Source organism: Onychomys torridus, chromosome 9, assembly GCF_903995425.1.
Source record: "Onychomys torridus chromosome 9, mOncTor1.1, whole genome shotgun sequence".
NCBI classification, from domain to species: Eukaryota; Metazoa; Chordata; class Mammalia; order Rodentia; family Cricetidae; genus Onychomys; species Onychomys torridus.
Genome location: NC_050451.1, coordinates 3,860,436 through 3,886,622, shown reverse-complemented (window position 1 = coordinate 3,886,622; position 26,187 = coordinate 3,860,436). Strand labels below are relative to the sequence as shown.

General features: G+C 44.4%; 1 protein-coding gene across 12 annotated transcripts in view; it reads left to right on the top strand.

Annotated features, from left to right (window-relative positions):
- Cacna1d (calcium voltage-gated channel subunit alpha1 D) overlaps positions 1-26,187 on the top strand; it is a 307,097-nt gene that overhangs the window by 125,499 nt on the left and 155,411 nt on the right. For all 12 annotated transcript variants that reach the window (XM_036198994.1, XM_036198989.1, XM_036198990.1 and 9 more), the window contains exon 4: positions 25,793-25,932. In XM_036198994.1, coding sequence (XP_036054887.1) covers positions 25,793-25,932 — 140 coding nt within the window. The remainder of the gene's footprint in view (positions 1-25,792; positions 25,933-26,187) is intronic.

Genomic DNA, 26,187 nt, shown 5'->3' with positions numbered 1-26,187 from the left:
TAGCTCTTACACTGTTCAGGGCCCCTATCCTAGGAAATGGTGCTGTCCATGAGGGGCTGGGTCTTCCCATATCAGTTAATAATCAAGACAATCCCCTATAGACATTCCCACATTCTAGTTCAGGATAGCCTAACCTAGATAATTCCTTATGACCACGCTCTTCTCCATTGATTCTAGATTGTGTCAAGTTGACAGTTAAAGCTAACGAGCACACTGCCCAGCAATTGTATTCCTTAGTATTGATTGAAGAGAAATGAAAACCTGTATCCACAGAAAGATTATCCACAAATTATGACAATCTTTATAATAGGATAAAACTCGGAACAGCGTGAGTCTTCATCAATAGGGTGGGGATAAACAAACCATTAGTATATTCATACCATGGATCAATACTCAGCAGTGAAAAGATAGGAACTGTTGATATGTGGAATGGTATGCTGAGTGGAAGAAAGCCTAAGTAAATCATGTATGTCTAAATTTATTAAATGGCATAGAAAGATTCATGCATTTCTTGATGCATAAATTATTCTTTAACAAGCCCATTAAACACAAATTAAACTCTAGATAGTAACATGAATCAATCCTTTCTTCTTTCCTCTCTCTTTCCCTCCCTCCCTCCCCCCCTCCTTCCTTGCTTGGTGTTTTGTTTTGTGTTTTCAAGAGTCTTGATAAGTAGCTCTAGCTGTCTTCAACAATCCCCCTGCCTCAGCTTTTCTCATGCTTCAACAGTTCTGTCTCAGCTTCCCAAGTGTAGGATTATAGGCATTTGCCACCATGTGCTGTAGCATGTGAACTGTTTAGTGGTGGAGCTTAGATGGGCCTGTGCCTTATTTTTCAGTGTATCTAAAAGGAAGATGATGTGTTGATAGGTCAACTTAGGGATGGCTAAATATAATTATAAAGCAGGCGTGGTGGAATTGTTACCAGAATTGGTGTAGACATGTGGCCATCCAACTCAAGTCCTCTCAGCTGTTCCTCCTATATGACAACATTTACAGTAAATGTTGAAATAACTGGAGAATGCCCATTGCCATTCATGTGTGGAAGATAATTATGGTTATTATTCCTTCTTACACAGCAGCATTGCACTTACCTTCAAAGTGTCATTAAAATCCAATATGAAGCCTCTGCAACAGAGCTGATTCATCAAATTTGGAAGACATTTCTTCTGGCCCCTGTAACTCATTCCTGCCAACTAAATGAATTCCTTTGAGTTCATCTTCCTATCACAGCTATGGTTTGATCCCACTTCCCCACTCCTTAAATGTAATTGTGGTCAATGCAGAGTGCTTGGTAGGAATAGATTTGTGACTGTGCCTTCCTTTGTAGAGTAAAGGACCAACAAATGGGAAGCTTGGAAAATGGTGTGTGTGTATGTGTGTGTGTATGTGTGTGTGTGTGTGTGTGTGTGTGTGTGTGTGTGTACAGCACTCAGTATCAGTACATAATTTTTAATATACCCAATGACCAAAAGAGTTGTCTTTCAAGAGAGATTTAAGTAAAAGGTGGACTGCTATCTTTTCCCACAGAAAGCCGGCCATTGACAAGGCAGTGATACTGCTGTTCATTTTAACTTGGAGGGCTTTGGACAAGAATGCTGGCTGCATTGTTCTAGTTAGCATCAGGTAACCTTTGAGTGGGGAAGGAGGCATTCTTAAGCCCACAGAGAACTGGAGTGAGTTGAGGACAGAGATTAGATCGATACTCATTCCTTTTTTCTTTTCTTGGAATGAACTCACAACCGCGTTGCTCTTATTTTTAATCGCCATGAAGTTCATTCTTAACTGATCTACTCAGTAATAAGTACAAGAAATGAAAAGGAAAGAAAGGGCACTGAACACATTGGCTTGCTGGCCCTTGCATGCTCATGGAGAGGAACTGTGTTCTCTGGCCAAGCGTTTACTTTGTGCTTTCCCCTCCTGACACTTAAACCTTGTTCCAACAGATGGTTTGGAAGTTTTGTATTTTGAACTGTCATCCCCCCCTGCCAGCCCAAGCTCAGCTGTAACCACCCTTCTGGGAGGTGTATTTTAGTGTTGGCCTCCTTGACTGTGGTGCTTCACTTGGGAAGTACCACAGGAGCATCCAAAGGCATCTCTGCATACCCTTAGCAGACATAACCTTAGACCACACACTCCTCAGCCCATAGCTATGACCTTAACAGGATATTAGAAACAGGATTTCTGTGAGGGTCCGTGGGTTCCTTAGTGGATAGGTATGTGATGGACTTTTCCAAGGAGTGCTTCAGGATTGTAGTGTGTGTGTGTGTGTGTGTGTGTGTGTGTGTGTGTGTGTGTGTGTTAAAAGATGCCCTATTGAGGTATGTAGAAAACAGACACCTGAAGCATCCCTAAGTGTGCTTCTAGACTAGGGGTGTGAGAAGCTGATAGATGCTTATGTTTTTATAATGAGAAGGAAATGGGGAGAGAGCAGATGTGTGCTGAGGAGTTCTACCATTCTCATCCTGGAATGAAGAGGGTGTCCTATCTGAGTCCCTGACCTACACCTCAAGCCACAGCCTCAAATCCTTTCTGATTGTTTTTAGGAGTTAAGCATGGGTAAAGTGATGTTCAAATGCTGCAGTACAGGGAGAGTAGAGACGAGGCCAGGAATTACAGTGTTGTCTTTAGCTGCTGCATTGGCTTCTGGTGTTGGGCAGTTTCCTTCCTTCTAAGCCTCAGTTTCCCCTCTGCACTTTACTAGCAGAGTTGATCTGTGTGAGGCAAGAAGGAAATCTGGTTCAGTACAACTCAGGAGCTGGTGTTGGTTCAAACTTCTAGAGTCTGCTGCTGGTCAGTTTATTTTAGGCATATTTAAGTACAGTACAATTTGGAGAGAAGTTTCCTGGTGTAATACAATCCCGTGTGCACAAGGAGGCATAAATACATCAAAACTCTTCTTAAAGTGTATGTCACTTCTTCCAAGCAAATGGGTTAGATAGCCTACATGTTTTCTCTTAAAGGCTTAGGGGAGGATCTGGTGTTGTCTCAGTCATACAAGTAGTACAGAGATCATCAAGCTATCAAGTGCATGTGACATCTCCAATCAGGATGGGTTCTAGTGACTTAGAACAATGCTCTGGATAAAGGTCAAGGGAGGAAGAGTCTGGGGTAAACAGTAGTCTGGGGGATTTGGTGAGGTCTGGGATAAACAGTAGTCTGGGAGATTTGGTGAGGTCTGGGATAAACATAGTAGTCTGGGGGATTGCACAGATCACCAGAGTATTAACCACATCCCTTCTAAGCTTTCTGGGTAGAAAACAGACTATACATCTCTTCCATGGTGGAAACAACCTGCATGTTTAACATCCCTGGTTTCCCTAATGCTTATCTGGGAGCACGAGGACCCTGTGCCCTCTACAGCTGAAGAACCTCAAATTATAGCATGAAATAGTTTAGTTTGCAGTCTCTACACTTACCCATGGCACTTAGGGTTCTCTTTGTCCACTTTGTATCTAACACCTGAGCCAGACTAGATCTTCCTGACTGTTTTTGATTATGGGGGTGTCCATGTCATGATCCCTGCCGATGGGGTAAGCAGTGTGGCATGGGCCCTGTCCCATGTGCCACAGCTCAGGCATCCCTCCAATTTTGAGGAAGGGAAGAACAGTTGTAGGCCTTTTGACTTGATGAGACACCACTGCACTATCTTTTCCTGGTTGGATTTCTAGCTTCTCTAGCTAAAACTGGCCAGGTGCCTACATACTCCATCTGACAGGTGTGCACAGGCAGATTCGCTGAGGGATCCAAGGAAGCCACCCTACTAAACAGGTCCTGACAGGGACATGTGGCTCTAGTCAGCCATTCTGGTTCCTCCTTCCCAGCCTCTGGTTGCTAGTGTGACCTTGATAGCAGCCAGTCCCCTTGGGTGAGATCCCAGAAAGAGTTCCAATCTAGCTACCCTGTGTGGCTCACTTGGCTCGTAGGAAGCTCATAGGAAGCCTGTGAGCCCTGCCAGACCACAGGAAGGCATGACGACTGTCCTAAGGCCAGCCGAGGATCATTTCAGGAATTTGCTAAAGCCAACAGTGCTTTGGAGGTGAGGTGCTAGCTGCTTCTTGGAAACAGGACTGTCCTTGATTCTCTTGAGTCCTTGGAATTGAGATCCAGGAAGGGAGGCCACCCTTTGGCTTCTCTGCTCCTCTCCTGAGCTGAAGACATTATAATTGTACCCTCTCTGAAGCCTCACTTGATTGGGATGGGAAGGTGGATTGTGGAAGGCTCAGAACGGAAGCTCAGAACGATCCCGTTTGGTGCTTTCTTGCACATTGAAGTACTTAAGAGCCTCTTCCTTTCAGTGGAGAGGCCTGTCCCGCTGGTACTAAAGCACGAGGAATTCCCTGTTAGGAAGAGTGCAGGATTCCACCATGACCCATGCTGCCTGCCATGTTTGAACACATGCATAAGCCCAAGTATCAGGGGTACAACCTTCATCCTTTGGTGTTATGCTTTTTCTGTTGAAGTCCAAGGGGAAAAGTCATATAAAAGAATGGATGTGTAAAGTTGCTGGAACCACCCCATTCTCCACATCTTCCAGTCAACACACCCTATCCTGGGCCTGCTGTATGCTAATGTTAGGGAATATGCTCTTACCCATTTTTTTTAAAAGGTGAATGTCATGGTCCTTAAAGTATTTTGCAATTTTGTGGGAATTTTTTTTTTAATAGTCTTGTAGGAGCTTTGGTTAATGCAGAGTAAAAACTGAAAGCTTCTTTGGGAATAATAAAGAATCAGGTCTTTCAAGGTCTTAAAAATAAAATATTCCCTAAGTAGCAGTTCCCTTTATGCCTGAAATCCTGAATTGTAGTGTCTGCCTCCAAAGCAACCTGGACACTGACGGTGGCCACCGGGGCTTTTGAAAGCCCTGCTGTCACTGTGCTTTCAGTACAGGGATGTCTCCCCAGGAACCAGGCAGAAGGATGTCAGGACCTGTTTGTGAAAACATTTGCAGCGACATTCACTAGAGTTTTACACATAGCCTAGCTGTTAAGCAGAAACATGACTCCATCCTCTTGGAGAAGGAACCAGAGTTAGATCAGCATTCATCTTTTTCTGTCAGAGAAGTGAAAACTAAAAGTGTCTGTCTCCTGGGCACTGCTGTCCAGACCTGGTCAGCGAGCCTTTTTTTTGTAAGGAATAGGGACACTGTCTGCTTTGTGGACCCTGCAGTTTCTGTCCCCACCATTCGGCTCTGCTGCCATGAACCAAAGCATCCATAGTTAACACTCAAATGAGGGGACTCTGTGTGGTAAAGCTCCATTTTCGAAGGCAGGTTGGCAGCCTGGCAGGTGTAACTCAGTGACTCTGGTCTAGGGAGAAGTACTCAGTTTGAACTCTCATTGATAATGTAGCCCAAGAGGCTAGCTCTTCTGACCTTCACATCACCTCATCTCTCCAGCTCTTGTTGATGAGACACAGAGTAGACACATAACCCTCCATAAACATATACCCACACATGAACACACACACACACACACACACACACACACACACACACTCTACAAGCAATTAAGTAATTGTGCCCAGGTGTGGTGGCACATGTCTATAATCCTAGCATTTAGGTCATAGACGGGAGGATCAGAAGTTTAAGGCCATCTTCAGCTACATATTACATTGAAGGCCAGCCTGGGCTATGTGAGACCTTATTTAAAAAGGTGGCTGGGGTGAGTGGAAAGATGACTCAGTAGTTAATGTTTGTTGCTCTTAAGAGAATCCAGGTTCAGTTTCTAGCAACTCATGGCCATCTGTAACCCCAATTCCGGGGGTCTGATAACCTCTTCTGACCTCTGTGGGCTCTAGGCACATATGTGGTACACATACACACATGCAGGCAGAATACTCAAACACATAAAATCAATTAAAGAAACAAATCTAAACAAATGAAAAGAAAAAGATGCTCTCGGGGTGGGAGTGATAACAACGGCCTAAGAAAGCAACTCATTTTTCCCTTTCGTCGCCCCCTTAACTCCCTACAGACACTCAGAGTTTGTGCACCTAGCATAGGATAAATGAGAGACTCCTTGTTGATTTAAACGAAGTCACCTTAAGGGCAGCACTGAGCACCAGGGGGCTTGTTTTGAGGGAACTCTATCTAGCTGATTGTCAGTTTTTGCCAGAAGTTGCCCTAGTGTCTTCTAAGCGCTGCTGTTGGGATGTTTCTCCGTTGCTTTCCCTGTTTCTCCCTTCCTCCCTTAAGCTCATGTGCCTTCCTTCCCTTCCTTTCCTCTTCTTCCCCAGCACTCGGTACCGCAGCCGCCGCTGTGTTTGCTCATGTGCACACGCATGCGGAGCATTTCCCTCACTGAGCCACACTAAGAGGTTGGCACAGAACATATAACTGGATAGTTTGCCATCCTCAAGCCCAAGTGCATGTGCAGTGGCAGTTGCTACTTCTCGTACCAGTGTTTTCACAAGGTATTGGGAGAGCGGTGTGGTATTTACTTGCGTTCTTATGGCACTGAGGACTGTGTCTCTGGTTTGTTAACAGTCTGAGACAAGCCTCTGGCAGTTCAGTCAGAGCTCAGGATGGAGCAGGAGACAGGAACCCTGGTTAGTTTCTTGGAGTCTGACTGCACTTGTCCTTGTTTTTGACCCTCTCAGCTTGGTTACCCTTCAAAGTCAGCTTAGAGATTTGTTTGAAGCACATGAGCAAGAAGACTCTTTCAGTCTGAATGTGGCTGGACATTGACCTGCTCCTCTTTTGAAGTAGGGTCACAGGCTGTGTTTGCACTGTCTCTCTCGGTCAGCATGCCCATTTTCCCTCCCCTATAGATGGCACCTACAACACGAATCCACTTCCCAGTTGATAGAATAGGGAGCTGGGTGTGCAGAATGTGTGAAAGCCCAAGCTAGACCAAATGCCAGCATGGGAAGGGGAGTTGAGCACATAATCCCACCCCTAGTCATCAGGCCATTGGCAGTTGACAGCTGCTGGGAGAACAAGGCAGTTTTTCCTGAGTGGAGCCCCTGGTAAGTAGACTGCATGTCAGTGGGAGATCACACATCCAAAAGTATTTGGGCAGCATAAATTAGTCTTTAAAAAGAGAGAGAGCAAGAGAGGGGCAATGTACGGTAGATAGGGAAGGGAGTGGGTCTGGGGAGAGTTGGGGAGGGGAGAGGAATGTGATGGAGCTACACTATATGAAATGTTCAAAGAACTAATTTATTTTTTGGAAGAATGAGGAGCTAGGTATGCTGGAGCACACTGTGAGCCCAGCAAACTGCATGTAATTGTTCTGTATTTGTGGTAGGAAGAGGCAGGGGATTTGTCACTCAAATGTATCCACCATGGCTACATTCCCAGTTTGTGGGATGTCCAGGCCACACAAGGCTCCCATTTCAACAAACAAACAGAACTTAAAGAAACACAAGAAGAAAAGAGAACAATTCTAAGAGTTTATGATTCCTTTCTTTGGCTGTTGTCTCAACTCTATCTGACTTAACACCAGTAAAAAGACACATCAACATTTCTTCTTGGGATTCCTGGATGGATCTGCCTAGTTTTCATGGAAGCAACAGCTCTTTTGGTTTTGTTTTATATTCATGTTTCATCATAATTTAGGTAGCTTCAGTTGTAAACCAAGTAACAAACTTCGGAACAAATATAGCCGATCCATAGTCAGCATCTATTTCAAGTGTTGAAGACTAAAATGTGTAACTTTCTAGAAATTAAAGGAACCCTCTCAGCTCTGCATGTTTTGGGCATGAGCCACTGTATTTTACCCAGTAGAACAAAGCATGCCAGTTCAGCCACGTAGATGAAAAGGAATCAATGTAGAGACCTACTACTAAGCTGGGAAGGAGGTCAGGCCTAAGCCGCTAGCCTTAGTTCTAGTATAATGGGAGCCCCCACTGACTGCATTCTGTGCCCTGAGCATTGCACACCCTCTCACCCTTTGAACAGTGTATACCATGACTAGAAAACCTAGAGCCAGAAGGGAAAATGTCCATAGCCAGACCAAGTGGGAATCTTACACCCAACTTATCTGACTCCAGTTGCATTATGCTACAGGTTAAGGAAGTACCAACAGGAAGTCATCCTATGGAATTTCCGCTGGCTTCATTTTGACTTAATAGATGCTTGCTATCTAAAAGCCACAGCTCACTGTTCCAATTATAGCTCCTTTGAGACGCTTTTCAGCACCTACCACCTCCTATGTCTTCTCTTGTCTCACTGGACTCTGTATCCGCACTGTAAAACAAACAAACAAAAATATTCTTAAAAATGCAAGCTATACGAAACAGTTGAACCACTTATTCTGTATTTGGTATTTTAAAGTTTGGCATTTGAGCAGTACCACAAGTCGTAAAAAGCAGTAATTTCCAGACATTTGAGGTCTGATTCACCAACATTACTGTAATTAATGGAAAACCTGTATTTGTTCACTGCATTTTATCCTAACTCACCAGAATGTTTTATAAATAATAAAGTTAGACATTTAGAAAATAGCTTCTCCTCAGCTGTTAATGCTTTCAGGAGTTCATGCTCAGGCATCTTAAATGCTGATGCTATGAGAATGCCCAAATGCTGAATCTATAGATCTGTGACTATGGGAATGAACTATGTGAAGTGAAGCAGCTTGCAAATGCAGACTTCAGGGGTAGAGAGTAACTGAACAGCCTCCTTAGAAGTGTGGTGCTCAAGCATGATGCTTTTGGTTGGTCTCCATTATGAATGAATGTTGATTGAGGCAATGGTATTAAGCCCATTGCCTTTTCCAACACTAATCATCATTAGAATGATGACTGACCTCAGCGATTATGAAACCATTAAAAAGGCATCTGTCTGGTCTGAGTTAGCAGGGTGGATGTGGTTTTGAGCTCTTGGGTAGCCAAGCGGGTCTTTAATAATGGTTGTGATGATTTCAAGATGTTTCATTACAACCACTAGTCTCCCTACACACACAATCACACACACACACACACACACACACACACACACACACACACACACACACACATTTGTTTGTTTTTTGAGGCAGACTCTTGTAGCCAGGCCTGACCTTGAACTTGCTATAAAGTCAAGGATGACTTTGAACTATTGATCCTTTTGTCTCTTCCTTCCAGGAGCTGGGATTACAGGCACCTGATTTTATGAGGTGCTGGCATGGAACCAGGGCTTCTTCATGCTAGACCAGCCCTCTCCCAACTGAGTGACAGCCCCAGCTTCCCTGTGTTGTCTGAGCCTTTAGTACTCTTTCTACCATAGGGCACAACCGTGGCCTAGGCTTGCTGTGCACTCTTTGGCTTAGCATCGAGGCCCTCTACGATAAAGTCAGGAGAATGGTTTCTCCATTTTCATCAGCCTCCGACTCTGGTTCATAAGGGCTGGCAGCGATCCTGATGTGTGACATCACAGCGACTGTAAGGCTTTTCACAGTCTGGCCATCCCCACCAGCTCTGTTAATCCTGAACTCCACCCACTGGTGCTGATGCCCCCATAAAAGGACGGGAAGGCTGTGGTGTAGGGAATTTCTGTGCTTTGCCTGGGCTGCCCAGCTGGTGAGGGGCAAGAGCAGCCTTTGGGATTTCCTCATTGTCCACATGGCTTCCAGCAAGGTGGTACAGGGACTGTGTGCTTGTGATTTGAAGCCTCTAGTCTGGGTCCCTCTCCTCCTCCAGCCTGGCTTTTCTGTCCTGTGTCCCTCAAGAGAACTCGTGAACTTGATCTCAGTCTCAACTCTTCTCCTCAATTCCCAGACAGGCTAGAGATGACAGTTCCAGGATGGCCTCAGTGGCCTTCCTAGGATGGTCAAGGACTGTTTCCTTACCTGGATAGTCACTTCTTTCAGAAACCAACTGTAAGAAATTGACCCCTGTCTCCCAACACTCCAGATCCTTGGCTTCTAGAGTGGATGGTTCAGCTCTGTTTTTCCTTAGCCAGTAGTGTGCCATCTGAAACAGGAGTTTGAGGAAAATATGTGTTGCTAGTACATTCTCTCTCTCCTCTTCCTCCCCATTCTGACCCTCTTTCTCCCTCTCCATCTGAGACAGGGTATCACTATGTATCCCTGGCTAACCTGGAACTCATTATGTAGAGTAGACTAGCTTGGAACTCAGAGATCATCCTGCCTCTGCCTCCCATGGGAAGTATGCCCAACCACACTCAGCCTTGGAACATTCTGCTATTTCCTGTGAGTTCTAATGTTTCCCATTCTATTTTATTTCCACTTTGAAAAGTTGTTGGACACAAACCACTACCTTAGTTTCCTGTATATTTAATTGAAAGGCCTTCTCCTGTGTTATGGTGTAAAATGCACCAGGGTGGGACCATGCTCCTCTGCCCCTGTAATAGACGCTCCATTCCTCTGGTCACTTGGTTCTTTTTGCTCTGTAATTCTCTCAAGAAAATTTTGTTTTCTTTCTGTGTTGTGAAACAAATCCACTTAAAAAATAAGGGAACCTGAGCCTCCCAACTTCCGTCCTTTACATTGGATAGTAAACACCATGTTAATAAAGTAGTTTTCACAGGGCACATCTTTGTAATTAGCCTTATTTGTTTCATTTTCTTTCCCATGTAAATAAAAATTTCCACTTTATTCTTCTAAATATTTCAGAGTTTCAGCTGTTTTAAGAGGAAAGACACTCAGTTGGAAAATCTCAGATAAATCAGAGATACTTGAAATCAGAACTAGAAAATGGCTCCACAGACCTCTTGGTTCCCTAGGTGTGGAGTCTCGTGTGTGAAATCCCACGTGAATGCTCTGTCCAAAGGACAATGCAGAGTCCTCTGTCCTGGCTCTGGAAGGTGGGCAAGGTGATGGATGGGTGACTGTAAGATTTCACCGGCTGGGCCAAGCCAATGCCGTGACTGTGGCTTCTTCAGCTCTCCTCTCCCACAGGTCTGCTGAGTCTCAGTTTTCCCCTTCACTTTTCCTGGAAGGCCGTGCAGTTGACTGGCGTGTTGATGGAAAGCTTTCCAGTATCTCTTCAGTGGTTTAATTCTACTCTTTAATATTACAACAACGGTGGGTTAGATAAGGCGTGACATTCTTACTCTTCTGAGTATGTATATATGTTGGTATTCATGAGACACTGATCTCAGTTGTGGACTCCACACTCTAAGTATTTGTAAACCCTTTTCACTTGTTTATTATATTTTTTTGTTTTTAAAAGTTTTAAAATTTAAATATATTTTGATCATATTCTTCCCCTCCTCCAAGTTCTTCCAGATCTTCTCCCATTCCTACCCACCCAATTTTACGTTCTTTCTTAAAAACTCCAACACAAGCCCCCCTAAACCAAGAAAGCAAAATAAAATGATGCTTTCCCCTAAAGAAAAAACCCACCAAATTGTAAACAAATAAAATCACACACACACACACACACACACACACACACACACACACACACACACACCTGTGTTAGTCTGTTCCATGTCATGTACTCTTGAACATGAGGCCTGTCCTGGAGTGGTAGATCTATCCAGTGTCACTCTATTGGAGAAAACTGATTTACCCTCTCCCAGCGGGTGTAAGTGACAGTTCATTTGTTAAGCTTTGACCATAGTGGCTAGGGTCTCATTCACTGCTGCTTTTCATTCAGTGTGAGGAAGTTGGTGACATGGAGCCTGGAGAGCTAGTTGCCTGCAGCTTTTGTAGCACAGCTGGGTATGGTGTGGTGATCCCCTCAGAGTGGAGCCAGTCCTCTGCCTGGGCCGGAGTCTAAACTGTAGGGAGCTGGGTATGTTGTCCTTGACTGCATATTTAACAGTTCCTCTGCTGGGGAAGAGGCTGCTCCTGGGCTGTGGCTAAGGCAGTTCAGGAGGCTTTGCAGAGGTCTGATAGTCATGGCTGTGTGCTGGGAGAGCTTGTGGAACTGGCCACTCACCAGTGACCCTGATTTCTGCGTTTTGTGTGTGTGTGGCATCATATTTGCACTGAGCAAACCTGCACAGCCCTTCTTTGCACTTTTTATTTTATGGTAATGGGGCAGGTAAACCACTTGACCGAGTCCACACAGCTGATAAGTGGTAATGCCAAGAACCCAGGCTCGTGGCCTCTGTTCCCCAGAGTGAAAGCGCTGCCTGGCATGTCCCTCCTCAAGGTAGGAGCTTGACAGTACTGCCTGTCGGACAGATGTGGTTACAGCAACTGTGACTGGGTGGTGGCTTCACCCCCAAGTAGCACCCTCAATCTGCTAGACTGAGTGGCTAGATGGGAGTTCCTTAGACTTTTTCCACTCATGATTACTTTGCACTTGTGAAAAGTTTTATGTAAGCCTGGATGTGATGGTTTATATTGACTTTCAATTTGACCCAGAATCACCTAGGAAAGGAGCCTGTGAGGGGTTATCTAGATGAGGTTAGCCCCTAGCCATTCCTGTGTGGGATTTTAATGATTAGATCAACTAGGATAAGAAGACACCCTAAATGTGGATGGTACCATTTCATGGCCAGCCTGTGCCCTGACTGAATTAAGCAGAACAAGTGAAATGAACATGGACATTCACTGCTCTCTGCTTCTTGACTCTGAACACAATATGAGCAGCAGCTTTCCTGCCATGGTGGCTTACCCTCACACTATGGAACCAAGTCAACCCTTTCTCCCTTAATCTGCTTGTTGCCACAGCAGTGAGACAGTAACTAAGATGCAGAGTGTATAGGTAAGGAAGATAAACATTTACTGGTAATAAAAAGAAATGTATAGTAAAGCAATTCCTTGGTGTGCTTACCACTTTGCGGTTTATTAAAGAGGAAAGCAAATTTGCACACTAATGAGATGGATATGCTTGTTGATTTTTTTATGAAGAATTTAATCTTGGCTGCATATCTGATACCACAAGACAGGGGACATATTCAGTATTTTTCAGAGTTGGTTGATAGTTGGATTTTCTGTTCACCCTGCTGAGGACACCACTTCACATAAATGTTTAACATAGAACAGCAGAAGTATGTTCAGAAGCATTTCGGGAATTGGTGGGAATTCTGTCCCAGTCCTAAGCCAAAATTCAGGGAGTGATTTTTTTTTTAAATCAAACTCATTTCAACAACTCCAACAGCAATTTTAAAAACCAAACATTTGAACACAATCTAGTCCAAATATATACTAATCTGATATTTACTTGCTAAGGCATGATGGTAGGAAAATATTCAAAGTCTTAATTTTCCATAATTAAATCATCATGTTTCTGTAAGAACAGAACATTTTATATGTACAATAAAAACACTGCAGTTAATAATATACGGTAGTCTTGCCTCTGAGCCCAGTTGTCTCAGGCAGCATTCCTTGGCATTCACTGTTGTTGTGTGGCATGCCAGTGTGCACAGTGCACAGTGTGGGTGTTGTGTGATCAGAACCAAGGCTCTGGTGAAGCTCCATGATGTGACACAGGCAAGCCATGCCAGAAGCACCTCAGGTTCAGCATGTATTTGAGTTCTGATTAATTTTTGGTCCTTGCATGTTTACAAACTTTATACCATTGGCAAGTTTTTTGTGACCTTCACATTCAATTAAGCTTCCCTATCTGGGGTCACAACTTAAAACCCTAGTTGGAGACAAGACAGCTACTCCTAACTTCCCTGGATCTTGGTTCACTGAGATCATTCTGGTGTGATTTAGGTAGAACAATTGTGGTTGGAATGAGAATGGCCCCCATAGGCTCATGTATTTAAATATTTGGTCCCTAGTTGGTGGAACTGTTTGGGAAGGATTAGGAGGTGTGGCCTTGTTGGAGGAGGTGTCACTGGGGCTGAGCTTTGAAGTTTCAGTAGCCCGTGCTATTCCCACTTAGCTCCCTCTCTGCCTCCTGCTTGTGAATCAAGATGTAAGCCCTCAGCTACTGCTTCAGTGCCATGCCTGCCTACCTGTTGCCATGCTCCTCGCTAGATGGTCATAGACTCTAACCTTCTGGAACTGTGAGCCCTGAAAGTAAATGATCTTTTAGAACTTGCTTTGGCTATGGTGTTTTGTCCCAACAGCAGACAAGTAACTAAGATAGCAATCTGTCCATCTGGGGAAGAGGTGGCAGGCATGAAGACAGTGTGAGACAGTGGGTCTCTCACCAGGAAGGTGCACTCTGGGCTCTTCAAAACAGAGGGCATGTTTGTTGTTTTTGGTTGATGGTGGATTTTTTTTTTCTTCACCTGGAAAATGTTAGCATCTAATGAACCTCCCTGAGTGACTTCAAGCCACCAGGGCACAGTTACCTCTAGCACCCTTAATCTTTTTCTAGCTTTTCAGCTGAAGCATTTGGCCTTCACATGACAGGCTGCTCAGGGATTTTCCCTTACTCAGGGCTTTGTAGTAGCCTGTTTGTACTACGTCAACGACAGGAGCAGCTATAGTCTTGCGTCTCCTTGTTGGTTCTGCAGCGTGCATACGTGTCTGCTCACTGACCAGTGTCCACAGTTTATCCAGGCTGATGAGCAGAAGCTCTGCTTCCTGGTTATGTCGGAGTGGATCCTGTGGTGATTTGTGCCTCCTGCATCTCCCGGCCTCCTGGGTGCTTGTGGTGCTTCTGATCCTGCTGGGGCCATGGCTCCCATGGCCCCAGAGTTTTTAGGTCCTCCTTAGTCTGGATGGCATGGCAGCAGCCAAAACAAAAGAGGGAGGCGTCTGCAAAGTCTCCTCGGTCAATGCTGCTGAGTGCCAGGAATAACTCAGTTTGTGGACTTCGCATGTGACATGTAAGCCATAATCTCTTCCCAGCCTTCCTTGCTCTGGCTTGGACAATTGACCCCATAAGAGACAGGAAAGTCTTAACTTTAGCTTCTGTGTCCTGGGGTGTGTGGCCAGTTAAAGGAATATGAATGAACATCAAGGAAAGTGAATGAGATGCCATTTTAAATCCAGAAGTTGGTGAATTTAACCGTAGAAAAATTGAAAAGCTTTTCTCTAGTTCTGTTAATGGGGGAAAGGAATGACTTCCTTGTTGAAATGAAAATGCTTGATTTTTAACCATACTGATTCCCGTCATTTTGAAATGTTTGCTGATTTCTGTTTGGCAAAGTGTGAGGTTTGATTTGTGTTGTATATAACAACTGTGTCAAGACTTCTTTAAAATGGTAGGCATTCCAAATTGTCACATGACATGATCGCCATAGATAGCCCAGGGAGTCAGCATGAGACTTAGGGAAGAGAGTTACAAAGACGAGATGATCCAAGGAGCATGTCACCTGTGCAGGGCATTATGGGAGTCAGTAGGCTGAAGCAGCAGGACTCATAGAGGTGAGAGAGGAGGCCGCTAGGTGAGGGACCATTCCCACGGTGGCTGAAACAGGCTATTCGTTCGTAGAGTTCATCTGGTTGTGGAGGCGCTTGGTATGCAGATGGAGGATTTCAGGGGACTCTAGTCTTGTGCTTTCAAAGAAGTTTCCCTGAATGTTCTACCTACTACTTTCTTACCAAAGCCTCCCAGGAAGAGTTCCTGTAGCTTGATTGCCATTCTGATGGGCTTTGAGATGTTTGTATGTGCATCTGCCATCATTCTGGAGGATGTAGACAGTATCTTAGCCATATTTGGATCAACCCGATATGGAGCAGATACCCAGTAAGTGTTGTTGACTTAAGTCAAAACAGGGTCTGAATGGTTGGGCAGAACCTTTGAGGGCCTGGGTAAGGAAGTGGGAAGCTGTCAGCTATGACTGTATCCACGGCCAAAGGGACCCAGTGTCCTTCCCTCCCCTGTCATCAGATGGGAAACATGACAAGTGGGAAGCAGTACATGGCCTGAGTGTCAACAGTGCAGGAACCTGGGATGGAATATGCCTGAAACAATGAATTTAGAAAGCTTTGCCTGTGTGCCCTCCTAGAGATGGTGGCTGGCAGAGCCCATAGATCTTCTGTGGAGGGACCCTTCATTGATCCTATGTGGCAGAAGGTGTTTTCAGTGGAGTCTTTTCTTGGTAAATGAGTTGTGACTGGCAGTCTTTGTATGTAGCTAGGGCTTTTCCATGTGCATTTGACCACAGGTCAACCCCAACTGGTTTGTATAACTGAAGAATATCAGGAGGTAGGTTTGTGACTTCAGGCTCCCCTTGATCCAGGGCTTAAAATTGGCAATGAGGGCCAGTAGCTTCTTCCATCTGAATTTGTGTGTGACTCACTCTGTCCCCCACGTTTTGCCTGAACCTTCCTTGGCTTTTATCTCAGCTTCACACTTCTTATCTATTGCTGAAGTGCAAATCCCAGGATTAATGTTGACTGGACCTGGCTGGTGTGGTTGGGACTTTTTCCTGCCCTGAGCTAGCTGCCCAGTGTCCAGGCCAGCTCCTGTAGTTCTTAGAATGAGAGCTAGGGATGCAGTTGTTCCTGGAGAATGGGTTGAGTACTGTCATCCAGGAGTGGCAGGGACCCTAAGAACCCACTGCATCTGAAATGACCACTCTCTGCTGATGATCCAGGGGAGTGTTCCATTAACCTCTGCTCCTGGCTCTGAGGTACCCTTCTGCTCAGAGACCAGATGTCTTTGAGGCCACCCTGCTAGCCTCTTCATTTGTCATTTCTGGACATTTGTCATTCTAGAGACAACTACCTAGGCATGCCCCCCACCCCGTGTATATAAGGTCTCTGGACTGCCATGGGGTCTCAGGAGAAAAATTCCAGAATTACAGAGGCTTCTGTAAGGACTGCATCCATAAACACCCCCATAGGCAGGGCCACCTTCTCACCTCTGCCCTTCTTCAGTGCAGCGTTTGACCATGACACATGCCACAGTTTGCAAAGCTCCCACTGCTTTACCTAGCTGGATTTTCACTGTAACTTGGCTAGACATAACAGGCCTGTTATGTCTTATTCCTGTTTTCCAGGTGAGGGAACTGAGAATCAGGAGAGGTAAATAAACAGGATGACACCAGGATTGGACTCAGGGGACAGAAATGTCATGTAAAATTTGTAAAACAAACAAACAAACAAAAAACAAAACACACACACACACACACACACACACACACACACAAAACAAAAAGCAAGGACACACTGACTATTGGAGCCTTTTTTTTTTTTTTTTCATGTGAATGTGCCATTAAACTACCCATAGGGGGCCTCTAAGTGCATACTTCATTGGCGACTACAGGGATCCAAATTAGCTTTCCCTGCAGCCATCTAGTTTGGAGCAGAGGCCACCTGCCTGTGCTTCACCCACTAGTGTTTCCTAGGGTTTGCACTGGTTTATCAAGACGGAGGAGGAGCAGCCAGTGGCTCCCTGGGGTCACCTCTTGAGAACTGTGTGAGACAGTCAGCAGGATTGTCTCAGCATATTCAGCCCACATGTGCACTGTGACCTCGGGTGACCCAGCCACCGGGAGAAATAGCAGCTGCTTTCTGTTCTTGCTACCCCAGAATGGCTGTCTTTGAGGGTCTCTGAGACCTACCAGAGGCTCCCGGTGAAGCCCATGTTTGAGCTTTGCTTTGCATGCTGGGTGAATGAAGAGACCATCTAATTGTGTTTGCTCTTTTCAGATCCTGTCACCTGCAAGTAAGGCCTATCATACCTTGGCCCCTTTCTCCCGTCCTCATGCCTTATGCCCCTGACTCTGAGGACGCCTACCACCATGTGTACACACTCTTTTGAACATCAACAGCCTGGTACCCTGGCCCCACAATGAGGCACAGATAGAGGGCAGGTGGCTGCACCCAAGTGCAAGTTTCCCCAAACGGAGGGGGTCCTGGTATTGTAGACCATCTCAGCAGGAAGGGATATATAATCCAAGTTAGTCAAAATATGTGTCTCTGCCCACTTATTCTCTTATAGATATTGAGTGTCTAGCTCACTTATTATCCACTTACAGATATTGGATGTCTAGTAATGTGATCTGCCTTGGGAATCCAATGATGCATGAAGTAGAAATGACCCCAGGCCCTATAGGCATGGTCAATTTCTGAGAGAGACAACATTAGAGAGGTCATTTTTAAAAAGTTGTTTTAGACTGATAAATACTATACATATTTATGATGTAACATGTTTTAGTGTATAGATACATTGTAGAATGGGGAAATTAAGCCAATTAACATATTTACCTACATACTCTTTTTTTAATGGTAAGAACTTTAGAATCTTCTCTTAGCAATTTCCTACCATATTATACTTGGTTGTTACTCATACTGCTGTACAATGGCATCCCAAGCTTCCTCCTTTTAACTGAAATCCAGCTTCCCTCCAACCACTACTCTCTGCTTATTTCTTTGACCTTTTTTAGAAGCCACATATAGGCGAGGTCATGAGTGTATGTTTGTCTTTCTGTGCGTAGCTTATTTCACTGAACACAGTATCCTCCAGGTTTGTTCATGTGTTGCAAATGGTGACATTTCTTCTTTGAAGAGTATTTTTCTCTTCAAGGGAAACACCTTTCCTTTATCTGCACATCCCCAATGGACACTTAGGTTATTTCTATGTGTACAGTGTTGCAGCGAGCATGACAGCATCTGCATCTCCTCGACATTCTGATTTCATTTCCTTTGGTCATTTCCCTCTTGTGGAATTGTTATAGCAAATGGTAATTCCATTTTAAAATCTCAGTGGGATATCATCCTCTTGTGCAAATGGCTGTACTAGTTTGTAGTCTACTGCATACAAGGACTCCCTTCTCTACATTTACCAGCACTTAATATCTTGACTTTTGTGTGATAGCCATTGCCATCAGGTATGAAGTACGATTTGGCTTGGTGCAATTCCATTTATATAATTTTTGCTTCTGTTGCCTATGCATTTGGGGTCATATCCAAAAAAGTCTTGGCTCAGATCAAATGTAAAGAAAATTTACTCTCTTTCTTCTAGTACTTTTACTTTATATTTGATTTATATTTCCATAATGATTAGTGATTTGAATATTTTTCCAGATGATTATTGGTCATTCTGTCTTTTTTAAAAATGTATACTCATATTCTTTGGGGGACATTTTTTTAAATATTGTATTCTTGCTAATAAATTAAGTTCCTTCTGTATTTTGGATACTAGCCCTTTTCAGTTGTATGGTTTGCAAATATTTCCTTTCATTCTGTAAGTTGTCTTTTATTCTACTGATGTTTTTCTTTTCTGTGCATAAGCTATTCAGTTTGGTGCAATTCCATTTGTATATTTTCTGCTTTTGTTGCCTATGGTTTTGGGGTCATATCCAAAATGTCTTGGCTCAGATCAAATGAAAAGAAAATTTACTCTGCTTTCTTCTAGTACTTTTACTTATTATCCTAAAATTTTGATCCATTTTGCTTGGTTATGTATGTGCTGTAAGATAAAGAGCCTGTTTCCTTCTTTTGCCTATGGATGCCCAGTTTTACCAGTAGCATTTATTGAAGATACTGTCCTTTCTCCATTGTGTGTTGTTGACACCTTTGTCAAAGGTCAGTTGGTTGTAAATGTGTAGTTTTATTATTGGAATCTCTAGTAGAGGGGTAACTTTTTAATGAATTAGGAGTATGAATTTAACAGATGTTGATAGGATATGTCAATGAACTCCAGTTTTGTCTGGAAAGTCAATAAAGGCTTTGCTGAGAACATATTATTTAAGTTGAGGCCTGAAGGATAGGTGGATAGGTGGAATTTATCTGTTGAAAAATGGAGTGGAAAGATATTATGGAAAGAGGGAACAGATGTAGAATTGTTCCACTGTGGCCCAAGGTCATTCATGGAATGAATCAGTGGCTGAGCCCAGGCTAGGAGAAAACAGATATGATAGCTGTATGCTCTGTGCTTTTTCTCCCCAACCAACTATGCAGGGCTTGTTTTTAATCCCTGTATCATGACACTGTGGCAATATTCTGAAGAGGGATGTTTTCATATTTGAGGTCAGGAGAGCACGTTGGGCAATGGTAGGCAAGCAGGCAAGCAGGACAACGTGTGTGTGTGTGTGTGTGTGTGTGTGTGTGTGTGTGTGTGTGTGTGTGTAGATAGGTAGGCTGCCCATGGTGCATAGTAGAGGGTTCCCATAGATACGAATTAAAAAGGTTGGAGAGACTAACTGTAAAGTGGAGACGCAAGGATGGCTTTACCCTTGGGCTGTAGATAGGATGAAATTTGAGGTATGTCTTAGTCAACTATTCTATTGCTGTAAAAGACATCATGACCAAGGCAATTCTTATCAGAGAAAACATTTAATTTGGGGTTTGCTTATATATTCAGAGATCTAATCCATTATCATCATGGTGGGAATCATGGCAGCATACAGGCAGGGGCTAGAGCTGAGGGCTACATCCTGATCCATAGTCAGAGAGAGACAGAGAGACACTGAGCCTTGTGTGGGCTTTTAAAACTCAAAGCCCCTCCTGTGATACACCTCTTCTAACAAAGCCACACCTCCTAATCCTTCTAATCCTTTCAAATAGTGCCACTCCTTGCTGACTCAGCATTGAAACGTAGGAGCCTAAGGGTTCATTCTTATTTAGACCCGTTGTGGGATAATATTTTTGTACACTGTGAAGATGTATCTCTGCCCAGGCACCTTCTGGTTGGTTTAATAAAGAGCAGAACGGCCAATAGGTAGGCAGGCAAGGATAGGTGGGACTTCCGGGGAGAGAGAGGAACTCAGGGTTGGGGTGGGGGTGAGGGTAAGCATCTGGTGTGAGAAATTTGCCAGTGAGACATAGGGGAAGCCAGATGCACAGTATGGAGGGGAGTCATGTGGCAGAATGTAGATTAATATAAACTGGTTAATTTAAGTTTTAAGAGCTAGTTGGAAACAAACCTAAGCTACAGCCATGCTTTCATAATTAATAAGTTTCTGTGTCATTGTTTGGGAGCTGGCAGTCCAAGTAAGCCTACATTCAAACCACCGCAAGATGAGATGAAAGCTACCTTTATTTCAGCAATTTGACTGCTTTACTCCAGATTTGCTCTAGCAAGAATTTATAATAACTTAGATACATTTTCTCCTTGTTGATACATATCCTAAGATCACAAATTGTCATGGTTTTATAGTTTCCTTTAGGTCTGGTTGGATTACTTTGGTCTTCTCCCTTTCCTTCACTGTTTTCTAGTAGCACCTGTGAGTATTTTATGCATGCTGTGTGTGGTGGTAGGTGCTAGAGTTACAAAGGCAGAGAGGAATAATCCTTAAAACAGGGAGCTGTGGCCTGCAGGGGCACTGGCTGGGCACACAAAGAGATGTGTGGGACAGCTTCTCACAAGCCAGGGAAACCTCTCAAAGACAAGGGCCACATGGGTGGATGAGCAAAGCCAAGGGGTGAATGCCACTGGCCTGTGTCAGCCTCTTTAGAGTTCCTCAGCCAGCTGGGGCTCTGAGGTTAGATGGTAAGCTCTGCTAAGGAGGAACCAGCCCAGGCTGGATGGACAAATGGATGCACTCATGGATGGATGGATGGACAGGCAGACAGATGGATGAATGCTGATGCCACAGCACACTGCAGAAGGATCTTGGGGGGGAAAGAACCAACTATTCTGGAGTCTCCCAGTTCCTGCTAGCTGGTGGGTTTGGTTTCCTACAGGCCTTTGTAAGATTAAGTAGCTTAGAGACTGGAAATTAGTTCAGGAATGATTGACTTAGAGACTGTCCTACTGTTAAAAATCTGCTGTTTAAGAAGATGAACCGGGTTCCAGAATTAGATTTGAGGGCTGGGGAAATGGCTGGTGGATAAGGCTGAGCCCCAGAACCCGTGTGAAGACTCTGGGCATGTTGCTAAGCACTTGTGATCCCAGAACTGGGTGAGCAGAGAGCTGGATCTCTAGTGCTCTCTGGCTAGCAAGCCCAGTTGGTGTGCTCCAGGCAAACCATAAAACAAGGTGGCTAGCTCTTGAGGAAGAAGGATACTTGAAGTTGATCTCTGTCCTCCACATGTGTGTGTGCATGTACATGTGCATCTGTGCACACATGCACCCACAAGAAACCCTCAACCCCATACCAAAACAAAACAAAACAAAACAAAACAAAACTAGATTTGAGCCTTTATTTCTCTGATAGTTTAAAGTCTCATGAGAGACTCAGGCCTTATGTAGAGAGGTTTTAGGTGATGTCCTTCCTTCCTTCCTTCCTTCCTTCCTTCCTTCCTTCCTTCCTTCCTTCCTTCCTTCTTTCCTCCTCCTCCTCCTCCTCCTCCCCCCTTCTTCCCCCTTCTTTTTTGAGACAGGGTTTCTCTGTGTAGTTTTAGTGACTGTCTTGGATCTTGCTCTATAGTCCAGGCTGGCCTCAAACACATAGAGATCTGACTCTGCCTCCCAAGTGCTGGGATTAAAGGCATGAGCCACCACCACTGCCCGGATAGACGATGTCTTTCTAAAGGGCAATTTGACTGGCACTACCCACTCAAGACCTCCTTCTGAAGAGAAGAAACCACTGCTGGGCATGACTGAGCCATCTAAGCCTTGATGTACTTGGCATAGAGAGGGGCTTGGAATCATGCAGCCTTCCTGTTTAGGCAGTGGGGGTCACCTAGTACAGCTTTGGCCCAGACTTTGTAGAGAAGATTTATCTCATATCAAATCTAGGGGTTTCTCATCTGTCCTTTCCTGGCTTCTTGGCTTCTCCTTGCTGTGGCTCAGTCCTCAGTGCTCTCATCTGTCTCTGCTGGGCTGGAGCTCACCTGACTCTCTGCCTCCAGACTCTGTTCCATGTTGTTTGGCTTTCTTCTTACCTTCTTTTTCAAATCCACTTTCTTTCTTCAAATGAGCAATCCTTGTGAAGCAGGTAATTGTTACACTTCCTCAATTTTTGTTTTGCAATAACAACAACAACAACAACAACAACAACAACAACAACAACAACACTTAGTCTGTTTAATGTAGAGGTACTCTTGTCTCTCAGGAGTCTTTTGTAGTGTCAGATTGAAGATTGGATGCCACTGGCTTATAGGCCAACTGGTCTACCATGCTGTGCTTGTTCATTCGGCGTTTGGCAGAATCTCTATAACAAAGAACCATATTATAGCAAGCTTCTATTTCTCCCAACTTGTTTCATCAAGTAATTCACTAAAGATTTTGGAAAGAGGAGGCAACATCTTTAAAAAAGAGGATGAGGAGAGGAAGGAAGGAATATTAAAAAAAAAAAAAAAAAGCCCTTCAACTATTCAGTTACACTAATGGCCCTCCTATTATTGTGGCACAGTTACTTACAAATAAAAGGCAGAGGGGGAAACAAATGCATTTGGTAGGTGTACTCTCTGTTCTCTGTCTCGGGTTTTAGCTCTGAAGTATGGTACTGTCTTGACGTAGGGATGTAGCTGCTATGAATATTGATGGTGTGGCAGCCAAAGCTGCGTTCCTGTCTGGCCTAGTAAATAAAGCAGGAAGGATGAAAGGGAAGAGGAACAGTCAAGTCAGTGTGCTGTTTTTAGATTAGCTCGTTCTCTTAGAACTAGTAGTCTTGAGAACATATTGATGATGTACATTTGGTGATCGGGACAGCTCTGAGTACAGCAGGTGGGTATTTTCAGAGCTCAGGGCCTCTGGTTATAGTTACAGAATGCTTCTCTTTGTGCTTTCAGAGTACATGTTCCTTCCTGGATCTCTACACACCTCCCAGTGCAGAGTCCAGCCCTGAACTTTACTGTATTGATTGTATTGTGAATGGGAGGTTGTGTGGTGTGTCTCCTATGAGGACATCCACCTAGGATGTGGCAGGGAGAGGAAAGGGAGTCTGGGTTGCAGACAGAGCAGTACTCTGTAGGTCCATGTGTGGCCTGTGGTGGCGGTGGTACATGGGCTGCTCTCAGGCATCTTCAGGGCTGCTTAGTCCAGGGTATCTGACTGTGTGAGGGAAGTAAGGGGCAGGAGTGGGAAGGATGACCAGAAAGTTGAGGGAGGGGTACACAGGATGAGCTAGCTGAGAATTTAATCTGTTTGAAGGATCAGAAGTTATAAATAGGTGGGAAATGGGTATGAGTGAGGGCTTTCACATCATAAACATTAAATGAGAGTTTCTTAGATTGATGTGATAATGTTCCAGGGATCCAGAGAGCACTGGAGGGCATGTTTAGAAATGATAGAAGCCAGGGCTGGCTAGGTATAGCTCAGTGGGTGGGTATGCTTATTGCCAAGCCTCATGACCTGAATTCATTTCCCTGAACCCACATGGTGGAAGGAGAGAATTGATGCCTACTTGTTTTCCACTGACCTCCACATATATGTGTACACACATGTGTACACACACACACACACACACACACACAGAGACTCACACACAGACTCACATGTGGGCAAGAGAGCCAAGAATGGTCTAGGGTTAGACAAGGCAAAGCTGATCAAGTGACTTTTACATAACAAGTGAGGGGTCAAAAGGGTAGGCACTATCCTGATGTATAGGATGCAGCTGGCTATTGCCCTGGTGGCCCAGAGGGAAGATGTTGGTGGACAAGCCATGAGAAACTTCTGTCCTGGGGCAGCCAGAGACAGGAGCCAGTTGTCTGGCAGCAAAGGCCTGCAGCCTAGGAGGTAGCTCAGACATTTACATTGAAATGCAGAAGAGTCCCGCAGCTACTGCAAGCAAATGCATGCATGAATGTATAGATATGTAACGTTTTTAAGAAGGCAGGCCTGTAGAAATCATCCTGAAATGAATATCTTAAAAAGATGATTTCCAAAATAAGTTCTTACGCAGAAGAATTTCTTTTAAAAGGCATAAATTAGCATTTATAAATACACGTCTGCAATAGTAGTCATGTGGAACAGCCGTGTCTGCCTTCTCCTGTGCAATCAGGGGGCAAAGAAAGGATGTAAGAGCTGTGGCTGAGGCCACTGGCTTCTGCACAAATGGAGAAGTACTCTCCCACTAACTCTTGTGATTTTAGAGATTCTCTTTGTACATGCCTAAAACTCCCATGTCCTCCACCAAACCAAAGTTTTCAAGAGTGGGACCAGAGTTGGGATGTTTTTCCAGTCCTTGGCTCCTTCTGTGGTATCTGTCATGTGGAGGAAGAGCTCACTGTTTCCTGAGCCTAATTTGTTGTAGTCTCCTATTCTAGGCATGATGATGAGCAAAGTCCATGATCCTAAGGAATGGGACTCCTGAGGGTCGTAGTAGCAGAAGGCACTAGAGCCCACAGAGAAAAGTTCTCCGTAGATGATTTTTTGTTTTGTTGAGTAGATTGAAGTCAGAAAACGTTGCTAGGTTACATGTGGCCCAGTATTGAGGCATCCTCTTCTGCTTGTGAAGTCATGTGGGTTGGAGTTGCAGAGGTTCTAGCCATCAGGCAATGCTATAGAGTTATGTGGCAGTCAGATGGGAGCAGACATGGGTACTGAGATGGAGGCAGAGCTGTACTTGGGAGGCTGCTTGGGGGTCCATCAGTGGTGCCAGCCAGGAAGAGGAGGCACGCAGTCATGAGGCAGTGTCCTCAGCATCTGAGTTCACTACCTTTCACCCTGTGGGTAAGGGCAGTCAGACCTAGAGTAGAATAGGTACTTGTCCAAGGTCACCTTGCCACACTGTGACAAAACTGGCTTTAACTTGAGATGTCATAAGAAAACCCAAGAAGAAATAGGGGTTAAGTCCATTACGTCTTCATTTTTTCCCCCAGAGGGCATTCTGCTCAAAGCTATTGTTGGGATGTTTGTTTCATCCTTGTGCTTTTCTGGGCCTGATCTGGAAATCTCGGGGGAAACATGCTGCGTTGTGCAAATGTGTGCAAATAGAAAACATGCCATTATAGCCTAGGAAGACTTATTGTACACACATCAGGGCAGGTGGCAAAATGCAGTAATGCAGCCTGGAACGATAAGGTTTAACACTTAGCTGCTTATGAGAAATTCAGCATTAAAATTAAAATGCTTTTCCAGCCCAGGTGCAGAATAGTGGTCCCAGTTCTCGTGATAAAATTGAAGAGGGGAATGCTTGTGTTTCTGAGCTGTTGGTTCTGACCACTGTTTCCTTTTTTTTCATACCCCCTTTCAACCTTGGTCTCTCTTTACAGGAAAAAGTAGAATATGCCTTCCTGATTATTTTTACAGTGGAGACATTTCTGAAGATTATAGCATATGGATTGTTGCTGCACCCTAACGCTTATGTTAGGAATGGATGGAATTTACTGGATTTTGTTATAGTAATAGTAGGGTAAGTCCTTCTGGCTTTGGGGAAATGGAGGTGTGGGCTGGCTGGTAAAGGCTACATAGCCTTCTTGGGGAAGATGGCTGTTCTTATGTCAGAGATGGCACCAGGTCCTTTTGGGAGTTTTTTTCAATGCTGACAGGCCTGGTGTCAATCCCTGGGCAGAGTCAGCTGTGATGATCTCTCACGACTGGTGTTGTGGTTGGGGAAGTCACTAACACACTGTTGGAGGAAGTCTCAGCTGCTAATGAGAGATGATTC